The sequence below is a fragment of the Pezoporus wallicus genome, unplaced genomic scaffold (assembly GCF_028554395.1).
Source record: "Pezoporus wallicus isolate ANWC-B61680 ecotype Strahan unplaced genomic scaffold, APGP_CSIRO_Pwel_v1 contig_14477, whole genome shotgun sequence".
NCBI lineage: Eukaryota > Metazoa > Chordata > Aves > Psittaciformes > Psittacidae > Pezoporus > Pezoporus wallicus.
In genome coordinates, this window is record NW_026637052.1 from 116,703 (window position 1) to 134,811 (window position 18,109).

General features: G+C 48.9%; 1 protein-coding gene across 37 annotated transcripts in view; it reads left to right on the forward strand.

Moving 5' to 3' along the window:
* EPB41 (erythrocyte membrane protein band 4.1) overlaps positions 1 to 18,109 on the forward strand; it is an 88,081-nt gene that overhangs the window by 55,184 nt on the left and 14,788 nt on the right. For 5 of the 37 annotated variants that reach the window (XM_057402933.1, XM_057402920.1, XM_057402918.1 and 2 more), the window contains 13 exons: positions 801 to 888; positions 1,392 to 1,548; positions 2,412 to 2,505; positions 3,138 to 3,310; positions 4,329 to 4,445; positions 5,992 to 6,120; positions 7,165 to 7,266; positions 8,462 to 8,673; positions 10,364 to 10,420; positions 10,540 to 10,584; positions 11,481 to 11,543; positions 14,256 to 14,435; positions 16,359 to 16,409. In XM_057402933.1, the coding sequence (XP_057258916.1) occupies positions 801 to 888; positions 1,392 to 1,548; positions 2,412 to 2,505; positions 3,138 to 3,310; positions 4,329 to 4,445; positions 5,992 to 6,120; positions 7,165 to 7,266; positions 8,462 to 8,673; positions 10,364 to 10,420; positions 10,540 to 10,584; positions 11,481 to 11,543; positions 14,256 to 14,435; positions 16,359 to 16,409 (1,468 nt within the window). Of the gene's footprint in view, positions 1 to 800; positions 889 to 1,391; positions 1,549 to 2,411; positions 2,506 to 3,137; positions 3,311 to 4,328; positions 4,446 to 5,991; positions 6,121 to 7,164; positions 7,267 to 8,461; positions 8,674 to 10,363; positions 10,421 to 10,539; positions 10,585 to 11,480; positions 11,544 to 14,255; positions 14,436 to 16,358; positions 16,410 to 16,779; positions 16,980 to 18,109 lie in introns of those variants that run through there. The other 32 variants (XM_057402938.1, XM_057402928.1, XM_057402910.1 and 29 more) reach the window with 30 other exon arrangements.

Sequence of the window (18,109 nt, forward strand, 5' to 3'; positions counted from 1 at the left end):
AAAGGAGACATCAAAGCAGGGAACAGAATGAAGTGGATACAGCTGAATTCTCTCCCAGCAGAGCTGCTAGATGTACCTTGCACCCTAGAAACTTATTAACAAGCGCACTTCAAGAACGTTGCTAATCCTCCATTAGCAGGATGCTGCTGTTAAGTGAAGTTGTGTTGCTCCTCCTGCAGATAGGGCACCATCTGCTCCCAGAAACTGCTCATTCATCTGCTCTGCCCCATAGGAATCACTGCTGAAGGGGTCTCAGCTGTCCTAGCCTGGGGTCTGGAGAACAATAGCTGGGTTTGGGAGGTCTGGAGGCAGGAGGGGTGGGAGGATGGTACCCATCAGACCCATCACCCTTTGCCTGTGATTGCTTATTCCACTCAATCAAGTTTTGTGCCTCTTGCTGCGCTTCCTTTCTTTCTTCTCCAGTGTCTGTGCAGCCACAGGGATAAAGTGCATCTGGTTCACGAGGATGGCTCAAAGCAGAAATTTGTTCATTCACAGTAATTTAATAGTTCATCACAGAATCCCAGCCTGGTTTGGGTTGAAGCTCATCCAGCTCCAGCCCCCTGCCATGAGCAGGGACACCTTCCACTAGAGCAGCTTGCTCCAAGCTCCTGTGTCCAACCTGGCCTAAATCTAGACATAAATATCTATATTTATATATCTACCTCTGGGCACAAATCTGTACTGACATCAAAAGAAAATCTAATGAGTGAATGGTTTCATGAAGTCTGATCTGCCCCCTGCTAAAAGCAACAGGTAGGGGAGTACCAATCCCTTTCTTTCTTTCTTTCTTTCCCCAGATCTATGACTCCAGCCCAAGCAGACCTGGAGTTCCTGGAGAATGCAAAAAAGCTGTCTATGTATGGAGTCGACCTTCACCAAGCCAAGGTGAGAATCGACGTGTGTGCACCTGCCTGTGGAGGTAACTAGACTCATCCTTCCCTTGCAGGAGCAAGTTTGCCAATGCCAGGAGGCTCCTTTTGAAAGACAGAGGAAGTAGGGAAACTGCCACGCAACACAAGTGCCTCAAGCACTCTTGAAGTGATGCTTCCTGATTGCTTATTACTTATATATTACAGGAAGCTTTACAAAGCTCCTGATATAGGCAGGTCCTTGCTCTTAGAAGGTACAGCTCTGACTCTGCAACAGGAGCCACTGTGCTCAGGGAAATGCAGGACACGCTTGAGATGAACCCTTTGAGCAAACAGCATCAGGAGAGAGCAGAAGGGAGGAGGTTGGAAGGAGAAATGTGAAGGAAAAGCAAGGGAGCTGGAACCTGAAGTCGGGGAGGTGGGGAGATGGCATCAGAAGACCAAAGGGCTCCTTTGAAGGCAGATACTGACCTGAAACTTGTAACCCTGACACTGCTAAAACCTCGTCTGCTTTCCCAGGACTTGGAAGGAGTGGACATCACTCTGGGAGTGTGTTCCAGCGGCCTTCTGGTTTACAAGGACAAACTGAGAATCAACCGCTTCCCGTGGCCCAAAGTCCTGAAGATTTCCTACAAGCGCAGCAGCTTCTTCATCAAGATTCGCCCAGGGGAGGCAAGTTCTGACTTCCTGGTGCTCGGTTCTTCTTTATCTGCCTTCTGGTTACCCCCACCGTGTGTGTGTGCTGCGGGGAGGGAGGGACCCCTTCTCTGAGAGAGCATTTTCAGGCTCTCTCGGGTTTCTGAGCCTGGCTTGGTGTTAAGCTCGAGTGGGACGCGCTGACCTCGCTGGAGCTGTAAACCAGCGGGAGACGGTTTGAACAAGGTGTCGTCCAGCACCACCTCCTGGCACCGCGTGGTATTCCCAGCATCCCGAGTGGGAAGCTCGCAGTTGGAATTGGAGAGGACTAACTCCATTCTTGGAAACAGGGCTAGACGAAGGCTCTTGATCTCTTTTCATTTACAACCAAAAGAGTAATTACAAATACAGAGCCATACTTTGCACTGAGCCTGCAGCAGGCAGGGGGAGGCTGCCCTGATGCTGCCTCTTATGAAGGGGGAGATCCTTGGAGCAGCCTGGTTGCTGGAAAGACAGTGGAGAAAGAGGCTGCAATGATTTTTGCCTCTTTCCTCCTCTTCTTCCTCCTTCTGCTCAACTGCCATGCCCTGGCCTTGCAGGGAATTCAGTGTTCAACCCCATCCTGCAGCTGGGCAGTGTGATGGGGGTTAAATGAGTCTGAATGGCTGCAAAACCCACAGCACATGGCTCTGCAAATCCCTGTGCATCAGGAGAGATGCTCAGGCTTGTGGCCAAGCTTGTGGTCTTTCTTTGGTCACACTTGAGCTCCTCCCTCACACTGTAGAGTGAGTTCAGCTGCTCTTGGGCTACACCAGCACTTTGTGCTGCAACACAAGGGGAAGATGGGCTGGGGACTGGACTCCTGCCACATTTCTTGCTAATATTTGTGTTTTCTACAGCAAGAACAGTATGAAAGTACAATTGGGTTCAAGCTCCCAAGTTACCGGGCAGCGAAGAAGCTGTGGAAAGTATGTGTTGAACATCACACGTTTTTCAGGTGGGTTTTGAGTGGTGGGCTCACCTTGACCAACTGATGCTTTAGATTAGCTGCTGAAAATGAGCAGTCCTTCCGAGGTCCTTAGGGCTTCACAAAATCTAGAGTGAAATGCTTGAGAGACATTAAATATGTACATTGCAATGGATTTCTAGGCAGCTTCATAAGATGTATAAGAATAACTGTGTTCTGGGCTGCTTGGAGAAGAGAAGGCTCCACGGAGACCTTAGAGCAGCTTCCAGTGCTTAAAGGGGCTACAAGAAAGCTGGAGGGGCTACAGGAAAGCCTTGGGCAAGGGGGGACAGGCCAAGGTGAATGGCTTTAACCTGCCAGGGGGGAGACTGAGATGAGCTCTTAGGCACAAGTTCTTCCCCATGAGGGTGCTGAGGTGCTGGCACAGGGTGCCCAGAGAAGTGGTAAATGCCCCATCCCTGGCAGTGCTCAAGGCCAGGTTGGACACAGGGGCTTGGAGCAAGCTGCTCTAGTGGAAGGTGTCCCTGCCCGTGGCAAGGGGGTGGAACTGGGTGAGCTTTGAGGTCCCTTCCAACCCAACCCATTCTACGACTCTGTGATAAGGCAGAGGTCTTCTGTCTCATGTAGATGTGGGGTTTCTAACCCGTGTGCTTGGTTTCCAGGCTGACTTCCACCGAGGCCATCCCAAAGAGCAGGTTCCTGGCGCTGGGCTCCAAGTTCCGCTACAGTGGCCGGACTCAGGCGCAGACGAGGCAGGCGAGCGCCCTCATCGACCGCCCTGCTCCTCAGTTCGAGCGCACGGCAAGTAAGCGAGCATCCAGGAGCCTGGATGGAGGTGAGTGTGGTGCTCTTCCCCCTCCATGCCTGCATTCAGTAGGATGCTGGAATACTCCTTCAATACTACCTCAATTCCCTGCTTTAAAGAGACCCCAGCCCATAACTTCTCGCTTTACTATGAGACCTGGATGTAAAACGCAAACTGCTAGTAGTACCAGTGAGAACTGACTGACAAAAAGGATGAAGGAGGGTGCTGAAGGCTCATGGCAAAGTTCTGCTTGTAAAGATATTTCCTCATTCCATCTCAATGCATTTTCCTGTTAGTGAATCAGGAATTGAGCTGTTCTAGGGTTTGTTGAGCTGCTGAAAGTACATAGTTTTTCTTGCCAGAACTGTCTGAAACTTTTCCACTGTTAAATGATGCTCATGCTGAAGCTTGTGGCCTCTCGGTCAAGTGGGCTCATCCCTGATCTTTTTAAAAGAGCCAGATAGCAGCAGCCAGTGGAGGTGATCTGGATTGTAAGGTGCTCATAAAATCAGGATCCAGGAAAAGGGGAGCATCCCTTTGCCCCAAGAGCACCTGACAGAGCAGGAGCAGAGTTGCTTTGAGCCCTGCGGTCATGCTGCAGCCTGGGAGGGAGCAGGGCTGCCCCAGCATCCTGTGGCCAGCAGCATCCTGTGGCCAGGCTGCCCCTGCTCCTGACATGGGTTTACAGGGCTCAGTGACACCCGAGCCTGAGCTTCATGCCTCGGAGCTGGGAGGGGAAGGGCTGCTTGGCTTGAGCTCTGTACCTCAGCAAAGCAGGATGCCAGCTCACTGCAGTCCCGGTGTGTGAGGTTACCCAGGCATGATGCACAGGGGTAAAAGGACCAGCAGTGTTGTTGCCCCTTGGCCATGCCCTGTAGACATGTATAACCCCAGATGTACAGAGGAATCCATGCTGCAATCCCGCACCTGAATGCCAGAGCTTGGAAAAGAGCAGCCTGTGAATGTCCTGCTTGTGTCCCCATTGAAGTCTGCAGCCTGTTTGTATCTGCTGTGTGGGCAGTCCTTAACATGTGCCCCATTTCTTCAGCTAAACGTGCGACTCAAAAAGTTGAGTTCAGAGCCATAGAGGAAGAGAAGCAGGAGGAGGTGGTGGTGGTTGAGGTTCCTGAACCAAAACCCGTGGATCAGATCCGAGAGAAGCCAGGTATAGCTGTGGTGGTGGTGGCTACAACTCTCTGCAGCACCTTTCCTATCCTTTACATGCTTGTTCCTGACAACTCAAAGTATCACCAAATCTGGTGGCTTTCTTTTCCCATTCCTTTGCAAGAAGAGTTTTGCAGTCAGAGGACAGAGCCCAGCAGACCCCGGCTCTGGAGACTCATTAAATCTCTGCCTTGCACCTCATTAGACTGTAATTCCAGGGGGAGATGGGGAAAAGTTGAGGCCGTGCTGGCCCTTGAGGACTGTCTCCTTGTTAAGTTTGAGTGGTTTTGTAAATGTGGATTAGAAAGCATGAAAGTTTCATCTTGAAACTTCTTGTAAAGCTTCTGAAATCCTTCATCCTGGGACCAGCTTGCCATTTTCCAATGGGTTTTCTTTGGGCTTTGAGAAATGCCACCCATTTTGCTGCCTGGAGCTTCTATTTCTCTTAAGATAAGTAATACTAATAAATATTAATGCCCTGAAGAGGCATGTAGGTACAACAGAATATTTGACTGCTAATAAGTTTATCACAGAAGCGGTGTTGTCAAATACTTGCAGTCTTCATCACTTACATAGCAAAAGCCTGTGGTGCATGAGGGCTGGAGATAATTCTGCACAGGGGAAGGTGGCTCTGTGCTCCTAATGTTTAGATTTGAAGTACATTTAGTTAAAGCTGCTAGGTTTTATATAGGTTTTTATCTAGAGGAGCCTGTGTGTTAGAGTGCGTCCAGAGAAAGGCTTTGGAGATGCTGCAAGGGCTGGAGCAGCTCTGCTCTGGAGCCAGGCTGAGAGAGCTGGGCTGGTTCAGCCTGGAGAAGAGAAGGCTCCTGAAGGGGAGACCTTAGAGCAGCTCCAATGCCTAAAGGTGCTCCAGGAAACATGGAGAGGGGCTTTGGACAAGGGCCTGTAGGGCCAGGCCAAGGGGAATGACTTTAACCTGCCCGAGGGGAGACTGAGATGAGCTCTTAGGCAGAAGCTCTTCCCTGTGAGGGTGCTGAGGCGCTGGCCCAGGGTGCCCAGAGAAGCTGTGGCTGCCCCATCCCTGGCAGTGTTCAAGGCCAGGTTGGACACAGGGGCTTGGAGCAAGCTGCTCTAGTGGAAGGGGTCCCTGCCCGTGGCAGGGGTTGGAACTGGATGAGCCTTAAGGTCCATTCCAACACAAACCATGCTGTGATTGTATGATTCTATATTAGCAGCCAGCACCTGCATCTCCCCACTGCAGCACTCTGCAGGCAGAGCCCAACACTCCAGAGCCATCAGGTGTCCCCACATATCCCTGCCTGGGCAAGAAGCCTGCAAAGCTTAGAACAAAGTGTTGTTCATTTCCCCAGTCATCCCACATCCTGGGCCTGTGTCTGGCAGCACTACAAGGACTGATAGCAATGGTGTGATGGAAAATAATTACCAAGCTGCCTGGTTTAGAAATGTCCTTGCTGTTTTCTGCCTCGGAGTGGGATCTCCTCTTGCTCTTTCCTCTGCTGTGGTGCCTGTCGTGTGTCTGTGCGGCTCTCCAGCTGCTCCGTTAACACATGCAAACCTCTTTCTAGCCAAATATGCACTTGAAACTTTCCAAATGAAGCCCATTGCAGAGGAGGAGGAGAAGGAGGACAAGGTAGTGGTGGTTAAGGTTCCTGTGTCCGAGCCAAAGTCACCAGAGCCATTGCGGACGTGGTCAGGTACAGCCACAGTGGCATTCGGCATCAGGGTGCAGCCCATGCTGTGACCTGCTGGGTTGATGTGGTGCAGTGCTGTAGGGTGGAGGTTACCTTGTTTGTGGTGGTGTTCATTGCCATTAAAATCACAGCCAGCTTTGCAAGCGTGCTGTAATACATGAGTGCTGCTTTATCAGCGTGTGCCTGAGGTGCTGTGCCGTGCCTTGGCTGTGTGCCTGTGTGCTGAGTTGAGTGTGCAGTGGCTTCTTAACATTCCTCTGTCACTGTCCCTTCTGGAAAGGTGCATTCCTCTGAGCTATAGGAACATGCAGTGCCTGAACATCAGGTTGTGTGCTCCAGGATGCTGGAGGTCACCTACACTTTGCTCTATTCATTTGCTAGGGAACCTGCTTCTTCCCTGCTCAGAGCAGGATTTCTGAGCAGCTTTAGTGCTGCAGACAGATGCACCCTCATCATAATTGAACACAGAGTTGATTGCAGAGTTCATTGCAGGAGGAGGAGACTGAAGCCATGGAGGGACTGACTGGGAACTTCACCTCTTCGTTTGATCATGAAAAACACAAAACCAGCCCCTGTGCTTCCCCTCTAGGGTATTCGTGGAACGGGCTGCAGCAGAGTGGACATCAGCCTGTGTCAGACCTAAGCACATCCTGCTGCAGCTGCCCCTGCCTCGCATTCACCTCCAGCACTTTTCCCTCCTCTTAACACTTCTGTTCCCAGTAGGGACCATTTCCTTGGCCAGGACATCGATGGTTGATATCTTATATCTCGTAGTTTGGAGCGGTGTGTTTAAATTGTCATGTGTCAAAATAGCCAAAGGTGGTTAATCATGGGAATGTAACTACAGTAACACAGTTCTGAACAGCACCCAACTCATCACTGGATGGCAAAGGAAAAGCCTGGTACTTGTGGGTGTCTTTCCTGTGTGTCTTGATGCTTCTGAGCACTGAGAGAAGCAGGAGAGGTGGCTGTGTGGATTTATTGGTGGCATTGCCTTTGCTGCTTCATCTTTGAGGTGGCTTTTTAACACATCCATAACTCTTTTAGCCAAACGTGCTCTTGGCATTGTTGAGATAAGCCCAATTGAAGAGGAGGAAGAAGAAAAAATGCTGGTGATGAGAGAACTAGAGCTGGTCCCAAAGGAATCAGGTACCACCGTGATGGCTTTGCACACCCAGCATCCTCATTGTCCCGGCTGTCCCTGCCACCTCACCAACCCTCCATACAACCTCCCCAGCGGCTGTCACCACTTCCGTGGCATAAATACACCAGGACACAGCACCCAATGTCCTTCTGAAAGGGTAACACCATGTCTGGCTCACAGAAATGAACTGCTGTGCTGAAGAGCAGGGGAGATAATGGAGATGGCAGCAGTGGTTTGGGTTTTGTTTTCCCAACCCAAACCACTCTGTGATTCTATGAATGAATTCAGGTAACTAAGGTGTATTTTTAGTGGAATGGCCCTGAAAACCAACATCAGGAGAACTCAGTAGGCTCATTGCATCTATAGGTACGCCCAGTGAAGTAGTTGGGGCTTGCTTTGTCACACAGGCTTGAATATTTTGAAGGTGTCGGACTTTTCTGGGGTTGGGAACTGACTGGGAAATCAGGAATGGGAGGAAAGGAGAAGGCAGTTGATTTTGTGTGTACCAAGTGCTTGTATTGAAGACTCTCATCCCCCAGGAAGATGAGTTTTGGCAGCATGCTATTCATTTCTGCACTGTCACTGATCTGGAGATGATGGGTATCTTCTCGCAGTGTCGCTCTGGGCTGCAGCAGGAGATACCCATCTCGGACACGCAGCCCCAGCCTGCTTTGAAACCCACCTGGAAGTTGCTGTGAAGTTTTATAGAGCAATCCTTGATTGAAAAGATGGGGAAGGTGGGGGAAAGCCTGTGTTGCCCTTCCAGAAACCATCCATTCCTGGCTGAGGAGATGCCAATGCTTCAAGAACTCACCACAGCTCAAAGTGGTTCCATTTTAATGGTTGCACTGGGAGTGGATTCTGTGTCAGTGTGTGTGAAGGACCCAGAAACCAATGGCACAGTGTCACAGATAGATTCACCTTTCTGGTGTGGCTTCTCTGCAGAGTGCAAGCTTGCTTTTTGGAAACCATCTGTTGTGGGATTCGATTTGATTTCAACCATAAGGAAAATAATCTCAACTTTTTCCATACTAAATGCACAAACTGCTTTGCTCAACATCTTGATTTCTTTTTCCTTTTTCCTCCTCCTCCTCCCTTTCTTTTTGAACATCAGCACTGTAATTTGGAAAGACTTTGCCTGCACTTTGGCAACGTTTCCTGTTGTGAACTTCATCCCTGTCTGTCTCTCCATATGCTCAGCAGCAGCTGTGATAACCCCTGAGAGGAGTCCCCGTCCCACCTCTGCCCCAGCCATCGCTCAGACCCACGCTGCAGAACCAGTCCCGGCGAAGCCCGATGTGAAGGACGTGGCTGCTGCCTATAAAGTAGAGAAAGAAGCAGCAAAACCTGATGTGAGACGTGAAGAAATCCCAGCAGAGAAAGCCAAGCCAGAGCCAGCTGATGCCTCAAAGGTAGGTCACACTAGTGTGTCCTTGGAAGAGGCTGCACTTGTGCTCGGTTGGAGCGCTGGCTCTAAAAGCCACCCCAGAGGGTTTATCCCTCACCCATCGGGTGGGATTGAGGGGCAGGGATCTGGATCCCAGGGAAATCCCATCCCTGAAGGAGGAGGTCCAGGGCAGCTGGGTTTTGGTGGTTGCAGGCAAACCAAAGGCAACTTGCTGTAAAAAATGCTGGCAAGAATTGCACACGAGTTCCTGGGACTTGCATTTAGGGCTCACCCATCGCCAGGCTCTCTCTGATTCCTGGTATGACAGCAGGAGGCAATTCCAGTGAAATGGGTGATATGGATCTGGTCCCAGCCCAGTGCCTGGGTGCAAATGTTTTTCACATTGATAGGCTTTCTCTGGGAGAGCTGTGAGTACCTTCCTGCAAACTGAACTGAAACTTCCCTTGTGAATGGCACTATTGAGGCCTTGGGGGGTTTATTGTTTAAAGTACATTTATTTAAACACTGTTTGATCTTTCTACAACTGAGTCCTCTGCTGGGGTTGATCCATGCGTGGTGTTCTCCAAAGTCAAAAGAATACGCACAATCATTGTCCCTATTACAGTATCCTTGATATTCTGCTAATCTGATTGACTGGAACCTTCCAGTGTTGGGAGCAGAGGTGGACACCTTGAGATAGAATATTGCCATATGGAGCTGTTCTGAGCACTACTGGAGCCACAGTTTGCTATAAGCTATCCCACAGGGGGTCTTGTATCACATGCTCCAGGGGGAATCACTGTTGATTAAGGTGATCAATCACTGTTCATTAAGGAGATGGAGGTGTAGAAAGGACAGTTGCTTTCACAAACGTCATGGATCACTGTGTGACCAGTGATTCTTAAATGGAAATGCTGACGGGATCTCCATGCTGGCACTGTCAGTGTGCCTCGTGGTACATCCTGCAATGCTATTCCTACACTGCTGCTCACCTCCCTATATGAAACAGAGCAAGTCTATTTGATTCATCCCACCTCACTTATTACAGGGTTTTCCCCTAAATACTTAAACATTGGGTTTATTTTTTCTAGAAATGGAGATGTGGGAGGAAATTGGGGATTTGAATGTGCCAAATTTACCCTGTTTCTCAAAGTAGCTGCATCACTTTTAGCACTCACCAGCGTTACTCTGCGTTCGCCTACAGAGGATTTGGCAATCCAGCTTCCCTAAAACACTTCCCTTAAAGTGTTAAAACACTTGGCTCCCTCCTTATGGCCTATAAAAGAGCTGAGTTTGTGACATTAGGCTTGATTTTGTCCATAGTCTTTTCTGACTGACTCTGTGAACATCCTAACCTGTGCATAGCAAATAAAGCTCTGGTTTTGAGAAGCTCTCTGTTGACTTGAGCATGTCGCTTTTGATGTGGATTCCACTGGGAGATCCAGCTGCAAGTGGAATTGGAAAACATTGCCTGGCAAAGCTGTCATGCAAGTGGGAAGCACTGGAGAGCACTGGTTTCCAATGCAGATAGGAATTACTGTAGATGTGCTGGTAACTAACAGAGCTGTGGTGTCATTAACACCTTCCGGAGAGCTGCATGGTGGTTTTTGCATGTTCACCAGTTTCAAAACCAGCTCCATGTGGTTTGAAACTAAAGGGGCTCTTGAAACTCGACTAACAAGGAATGTTTTTACCAATTTATTTCTCACATGTAGGTGAGGAAAACACACACTGAGGTCACAGTACCCACCACGAATGGTGCCCAGCCTCAGGTCTGTGCTAAGAACTCAGTTAGGTTGCTCACATGTTATTTTTAAGGTTAAACAGTGAGGTTCAACAGAGTTAAATGAACCAACAACTCTTTTTTTTCTTCCTTATCACTGCCCACCAGCAGCAGCCTGCAGAGAAAGAGGAAGAGCTGATAAGGATGAGGAAGGTTAGCAGTTCTACCCTCTCTCCAAACGAATTTGCCATCTCATTCATGCATCCGTAACCTGTTTAAAAAGACAGTGCTCCACTTTCTTCATGAGCTTTGGGTTGGGGTTTAGTTGTTGTTTTATTAAACTGCAACTATCATGGAATCATGGAATGGGTTGGGTTGGAAGGGACCTTAAAGCTCCCCCAGTTCCAACCCCCTGCCAGGGGCAGGGACACGGTCCATTAGAGCAGCTTGCTCCAAGCCCCTGTGTCCAACCTGGCCTTGAATCAAACATTTGATTTTAAAATCAATAGTTTTTTGTCCCATTGACAGTCTGATTGCTAAAATGATGCATGTTGAACGTTCAAGAGAATCACTCTTGGGTTGATTGATAAAATTTACCTTCTTTGTAACAAATTCAGGTAGAAACCAAAGAAACTGTAAGTGTGCATTGCAGGAACTGCAATTAAAAATGCTTCTTAAGTAATAGGGGACATACCCAAGATGGGAAAGGTGGCTAAGGCGTAGTGGCTTTACACATTGAGGCCATCTAAGGGTTACACCTCGTACACTGGGGCATGCATTCAGTGCTCTGAGCAATGTGTGAGGCTCCCCCAGCAAACCTGTGACCCATCCCTTTGTGGTGAGCACTACAAATGAAGGCGAAAGCCAAGAGCCCCCTGGGAGCTGTCTCTTTAACAGACTCATTCCATGTCCCAATTGTCCATGAGCAGCCCCCCCCCCCCCCCCCCCCCCAAGTTGCTGGTGGAGGTGCCCCCACGCTCAGCGCTGCGCTCCCCACCTTCAGTTCACGTTTTAAGTTGCCGATGTAGCGAGCCCGCCAGAACAACGTTTTAATTTGTTGTGCTTTTTGTTTGTTTGTTTTGTTCCCCCCTTTTCTTTCATTTTCACAGAAGAGATCAAAGAGGCTAGATGGTGAAAACATTTATATCAGGCATAGCAATTTAATGTTGGAGGTTTGTATGAACTTGAAGCTTTTTTCAGTTGCGTTTGCCTAGACCTGCATCTGCGCTGAACCTGTTTCTTCCTCTTCTGCTGCTGCCTTTCTTTTTGCATGCTCTTGCATGAAAAACCTTTTGGGGTTGTTTTGAAAGAGGCTCTTTGCATGGTGACAGTAAACCTGCCGGTGTGCAGGCCTTCTGCCTTCTACCTCTTCTGACTTTCATTCTCTCATACTTACCCAAAATATATGATTGGCAGAGCTGCGTGCTCAGGTCTGCTCTTGGACCCGCTGGGTGCTCACAGTGGCATCAGTCCTAGGGTGGGTGGCTCATGGACAAGTTTCTCCTTGCTTGGAATAAGTGATTTTCCAGGGGTAAAAGACAATCTGTGAGAATACAAACCTCAGGATGAGGATAAGGTGAAATTGGCACCTCTGTGGGGTTCAGGCCACCGTGATGTTCATGTTGCTTCCAACCGGAGCGAGTGCTCCCTTTGGACATTGCTGATGGCATTGCAACCCTTCTCCCAGCGCTTGCCTTGTGGCATCTCAACACTCCCTTGGGCCCCATCCTGCATCAGCACCACATCCCCTTGGAGCTGACACAGGGGCTTAGTGTACCTGTGAGTACCTTGTGAGCAGGCAAGATGCTGTTTTATCCCTCCACAGACAGTTCTTCCCTTCGCTTTGGGAGCCCTCATCCCTTCTCAGGCAGCTTTTCCCTTCTCTTTGGGAGCCTTCCCCTTTGGTTTCACCCAAGCGCGGTCTCAGAACAGACCAGGCCAATCATATATTTTCTTTTCTTTAATACACCATGTTATGGGAGATGTTTGTGGCTTCTGATACTCTGTTCCTGTGTTACACATTTCTACTCCAACTTGCAGCACCAGCAGCTGGTAGGGTTTCCCTGTTGGTATCTCTTGACAGAGAAGTGTACCAACGCCTTCTCCTAACCGGAGTCTGGAAAGTTGTGCAGCTTTTGGGTGGGATTTTTCTTTTTTCTCCTATTTTTTGACTGCTGCACCCCTATCTTCTGGCCACGAGCAAAGGGGCTGCAGCACGATGGGCACCGGAACGCTGTGGGTACCGTGCCTGTCACTTTCTACCACCCAACTCAAACAACTCCATCTCCCCAGCCCCAATCAGAGCTTTTTCATTGCTTCCAACCCCCTTTTTCCCAATTTCCCCCTTTTGTCACTGCAATACTGGGTGCTGGCATTCAGCCCGTTCCCTCTCCCCTGCCCTTCCCATTGGTTCTGTTGCAGGTGCTCCAGCCCTCCCTAGACCCCAGCAGCTCACCCCCTTTATTCCTTGTGTTCTTTTTACGCCATGCACTGGGCAGATGGGATGTTTTCCCAGCAGACATTATCCTCCCAAAGCTGCCACTTGTTTTTATTGAAAGCTCTGTGGTCAATAGCCCATGTTCTTACAGAACTGGAGGGAAAGCGGTTATCGCTTCCCGAGCTTATTCCTCAAGATGCTTTCAAGACCCATTGTGGCTCTGTGGAGCTCCTTGTGGCTTCAGCTTCTCTGCAGACCCTCCCAGGACCACCTCTTGAGCAGTGGTGGATGGCCAAGGTGGTCTTTCTTCTCTAAAGCAGGGTTGTAGAGCTCCTGGACCAGACAGGCCTTTACCCTGGAGTCCTCAGCAGACTCATTTCTGCCTTTTCATTTTCGTTTTTGCTATCCAGCAGGCACTTGCCCTCTGCTTTGAGCCAGGATCAATCCCAAACTGGTTCTTTACCCCTCAGAACCATGCCAGAAAGAGCAAATGTCCAAGCTGCAGGTATTTGGTGGGGAAACCTGCCTAGAGGGATGCATTTACTCTCCCATCTTTTAAACTCCATGGGCCGAGTAACAGCTCAAAGCAGAAAAGTAGCGAAATTCCCCAGTGATGCTTTTACTGACCTTAATTTCTCCCTTTCTAAGCTGCTTTTCAGCACTGTCCAGAAAAGTTGTTGTTTGGCTTCTGCCTGTTTTCAGCGAAAGCTTCGCTTTCAACAACCTCTGGTTTGCTTGCAAGGCAAAAGCTGGTTTTAAACAGGAGGAAGAGAGCTGACTTGCCTTAAAGTCTGTGTGTTTATGCTGTAAACTGGCATCACAGAGCAGAAAGCTGGCTTTTTCCAGGTGAAGGATTTTAGGAGGAGTTTCTGAACTGATGCAGCATAAAGCAGATTCTCAGATTGATTTGTAAAGGGCCATCATCTCCATGTCAGAAGTCTAACACCTCCTGTGGTAGCTTCTGGAGGGATGAGATGAGAGGGGGGTGGAAAGCTAGTGAGGGTATTCTGGGTCCAGAGGTAATTCCTGGTAGGATGAAAGGGAAATAGGTATGAAGGGAATAAAGAAAATTGGGGAAACATTTCCTTTAAACATCAGTTGTGTTTATAGCTGTGAATATTCAGACCAGTAGAGGGAAAAGGAAGCAAACCCACTCAATTTAAAGGCATTAAATTAAATACGGCAAACATAGTCTTCAACCCGATCCCATATGGGGAAACCCACGAGGTTACACCTCAGCTACCATCGGGTTTGGTGGATTGAGTTTATCGCAGTTGATGCAAGAGGAAAGAGGAGAGAGGATGCTCCCGTTGCGTGTTTGCAGTGCGAGCACAACTGCTGGAAGCCGGCAGTACCTCTGCTGAGCGCAGCTTTGCTAAGCAGCAGCTTAGGCAAGTGCTGGTGTCACCTCCATGTCTCTTCATCTGTCCTGTCCCCTCACTAATAGGATCTAGATAAGACCCAGGAAGAAATAAAGAAGCATCACGCCAACATCAGTGAGCTGAAGAAGAACTTCATGGAGTCCGTCCCAGAGCCTCGCCCGAGTGAATGGGACAAACGTTTGTCCACTCACTCCCCATTCCGAACCCTCAACGTCAACGGGCAGATTCCTACGGGAGCGGATGGAGTGAGTACCAGAGCGGCGCGCGGGGCTCGGTGCTCTGCAGTGTTCCAGGGGACAGCTTTGCAGCCTCAGCTCCCCTTAGGCTGTGCTTAGATTGAGTTTTAATGGTACATCGGGACTTCTAACATGCCTGATGGTCTCTGGGAGAGTTGATGCTTTAGTCTTAGTGTCAAAAAAATGTGATCTTTTTGGTAGAAAACAACATAGGAATCCTTCCCCTGGTTTTGACTTCCGACTGTTGTCATCCGTGATGCTAGTGTTGTCCCAGGGCTGGTTTGGGAACTGGCTTATTCCCGGTGCCAGGGAATGCATCTCCCCAAAATGTGGAAAAAGAACCCCAAAACTCTAAAGAGAATTATTACTTCAGCCATAATACTGCAGATAACCCAGTGGAGAAGCACTGGAATGGTATCCCATTTTCCAGCGTCACTCTATTCTGCAGTTATAATCCAGTATGTCATTGGGTTTAGTCTTGCGTTAGGATCTGCAGGTGCTGCTGTGCTGTGGAGGCTTCAGGAAGACTCCTCAGGTGGCTACAGCAGGGCTGTTCATACGTGATGGGAATCTTTCTCCTTGCAGGAGCAGGGCCTGTAGTAGCTGCACACATTCATTTTCTCTGCTAATTCCCTCAAAGAAAGGTAATTTTTCAAAGAAACCAAGTTGGAGCAGCAGAGCTCTGTGTGCAACTGGTTTCTTGGAGAACAGACAGCTGCTCTGTCTAATATTGGTGTTATAGTTGTCAATGCTCCATCCCTGGCGGTGTTCAAGGCCAGGTTGGATGAAGCCTTGGGTGAGATGGTTTAGTGTGAGGTGTCCCTGCCCATGGCAGGGGAGTTGGAACTGGATGATCTTAAGGTCCTTTCCAACCCTAACTATTCTATGATTCTATCTAGCTCAGCTTGTGAGTAAACCTGTAGTCAGTGCCCATGGTAATCAGTCTCTTAAACAGTAAATGTGATTTCTCATTATGACTGAAAACTTGCATCCTGGCTGTGTGGCAGTTGTGGACTTTGCTGGTTTAAGCCCAGCTTCTCCCATTCCTGCCCACAGCCCTGCAAAGGAGCTGGGATTTAATCTTCAAACCATTGCGAGGGAGATAGGTTTTAGACAGAAATCATCCTGCAGTGGATGGAGGTACAAGGTTTTAATGGCCAAGTTTACTCCAGGCTCCTCAAAGCACTGAGAAAAGCCATAATAATTACAGGGTCTTTATTCCCCCTGCTAGAAATAAACACCACCCCCCCACCACCACCCCAAATGAACTACTCAGGGTTGATCATTACCCTTGGAATTACCCAGTTCAGCACATGGATGGGTTTTCCTCTTTGCTTGCTGAGCATCAGGGTCAATTCTGCAGGAACATGGGCAGCGGAGTGCTGCAGAGCTCCCCATGCTGCTGTTGGGTACAGGGATGTGCAGGTGGGACAGAGCAGGGGCTCCCAGGCTCCACAACCGCACTTCAAGAGTGTTGTTCTTGGATATCATGGAGAGTTTCTTCCAAGGCGACCACATTGTGAGGTCCTGGGGGCTGCTCTTCACAGTAACTGGATGGTGTGGGCCTTCCCCATCTGAGGTCCACAGCAATGCAAGTATTGGTGGCAGCCTTGGATTTGCATTTCTGGAAATACCCTCTTCATCTGATGCCCTCTGAAGTGGGCTTGCTCTGAGGTGGAGGTGGACACGTTCTGCTGTGAGCATCCAGAAATGCATCTTCACCAGGCAGCTACTGGGGTGGGGTTTTCCCTTCACCTGCACATGTTTAAGGATGGGAAATGATGATGCAAAGCAATCCTGTTTCTCCTGGTCATGGTGGTACCTTCCCCCTGCGATAGTGACCAAGGGGTGTTCTGCCAGGGGCTGCTTTTCTGCTGTTCCTAGATGTTTTATGGCACAACGACTGAACCTTAACACGCTTTATGTGTCCAGGTCAAGAAAGTCACTGTCCTATCTTCTGAGAGACAGGTTGGTGGGCTTGAGGTAAAGCTGCTGTTCTGATATGTGCTTCTGAACCAGACTTTTGCTATTGCGATGGCACCAAAGCAAAAACTCAACAGCAGCTGCTGGATAACACTTTCTTTCTTTTGGCTACATGAAGTAGTTTCATAACTCACACCGAGAGGACTTCCGCACTGCTGCAGCTTTTGCAGCTTTCAATTCTGCTTCTTTTGGTGCATGGCTGGTTGGAAAAACAAGCTGCATGAAAGATATAACCGTGTACTCGGCGAGCAAAGCAATGATGAAAGTTTAACTGTACCCTGTTCTTTTTTATGTTGTCTTCCTTTCTGTTTTTTCTTTTGTTTTAATGATCATGTTACTCTTGCATTTTATATTTTCTTTTGCTGCCCAGTCTCCCGGCTACTTTCTCCCTAATACTCATCACTTAGGGGTGTGCAAAGAACCAGTCCCAAAATACCGCCCTGATCAAAGGAGGTTAGCTCAGCTCAGAGAGCTTAGAGCCAAGTTCTTCCTCTCCTAGGTACGCTTGGGTCTGACCAGGTTTGGCAAACTAAAGGGATGGAGAGTTACTTAAAAAGCTACATTTCCCACAACCTTTTCTGTCCTCAGTGGAAGCACTGGAGCCCTTGCTTGAGCCTGCCATGATCTACTCAGTCTGGGCTTTTACATTCTTTCGACTCCAGAAACTAAAGTGCAAAAGAGCAAACTGGAAGGAGGTAGCAGGGCTCCCACTGCCATCCTGCAGCTCCACGCTCAGTGTTTCTAAGCTGAGCGGTTTTCCACTTGTTCCAGGAGGGTTTTCAAATGAATTACTTTGATATTGTCACCAGAACTTTGGCAAAGCTTTTTGTACCTGCACTGCAGTCTGGATGCTCAGTGACACTGAACAAAGGCTGCTTTTTAAGAGCCCTGTAGAGTAGGTGGCTGTCAGAGACCATGTTTTGTACTCCACCGCTCCTGTTCCTAACGCCTCACGTGTTTTTTCTCAGCCATTTCAATTCCAAAACGCTTCAGTGGGTTCCAAGAACACAGTTTTCTGGGAGGGCAGGTGTAAATCATGGTCATGATCCAGGTGTTTGTGTCAAAACATGCATGATCCTGATGCAGATGTTCATGAGCTCTGCAGAGAGGACTGCGCTTTGTAGCTCTGAGGCTGGTGCAGCCCAAGCCACCAGCAGCTCTGCTCTCCTGGGCAGTTAATTTTTACATTGAGAAGGCTGTCCGAATGCTTTGCACACCTCCAAGTATCCTTTTGGGCACTTTCCATCTGTCATTTTTGTTCATCTCTCTCTGTCTCTCTTGATCTTCTACCACGAAAGCAGACACGGGAGCGTCCTCTGTTAGTACAGGATGAAGACAAACTAAAAAAGCAGGAGATACCTACTGAGACAGCCTTTGCCCGGCAAGCAAGTGAAGAAACTCTTCCAAAGGTTTCTATTCCAATCCCTGAAGAGCAGAAAGCGCTCAAAAAGTGTCAGCTGTACTCTAGCATTTTTCCTTCTCCACGTATTCCCTTTATGATGTCCTTTCTCCTGGTCATAGCACTGACTGTTTGGTGGCTGCTCTTTCTCTGAGTGGCAACAGGGTCGTGTTGAAACCTCTCAAGACCAAAGCTCCTGAATGTCTTGGCCATAGCCTCTGCTGCATCTTCCTTGTCCTGGTCTTTGCTCTCCGTAGTTCAGTGTCCCGGGAAGGGGACACCCCACGAGCGTTGTGTTAAT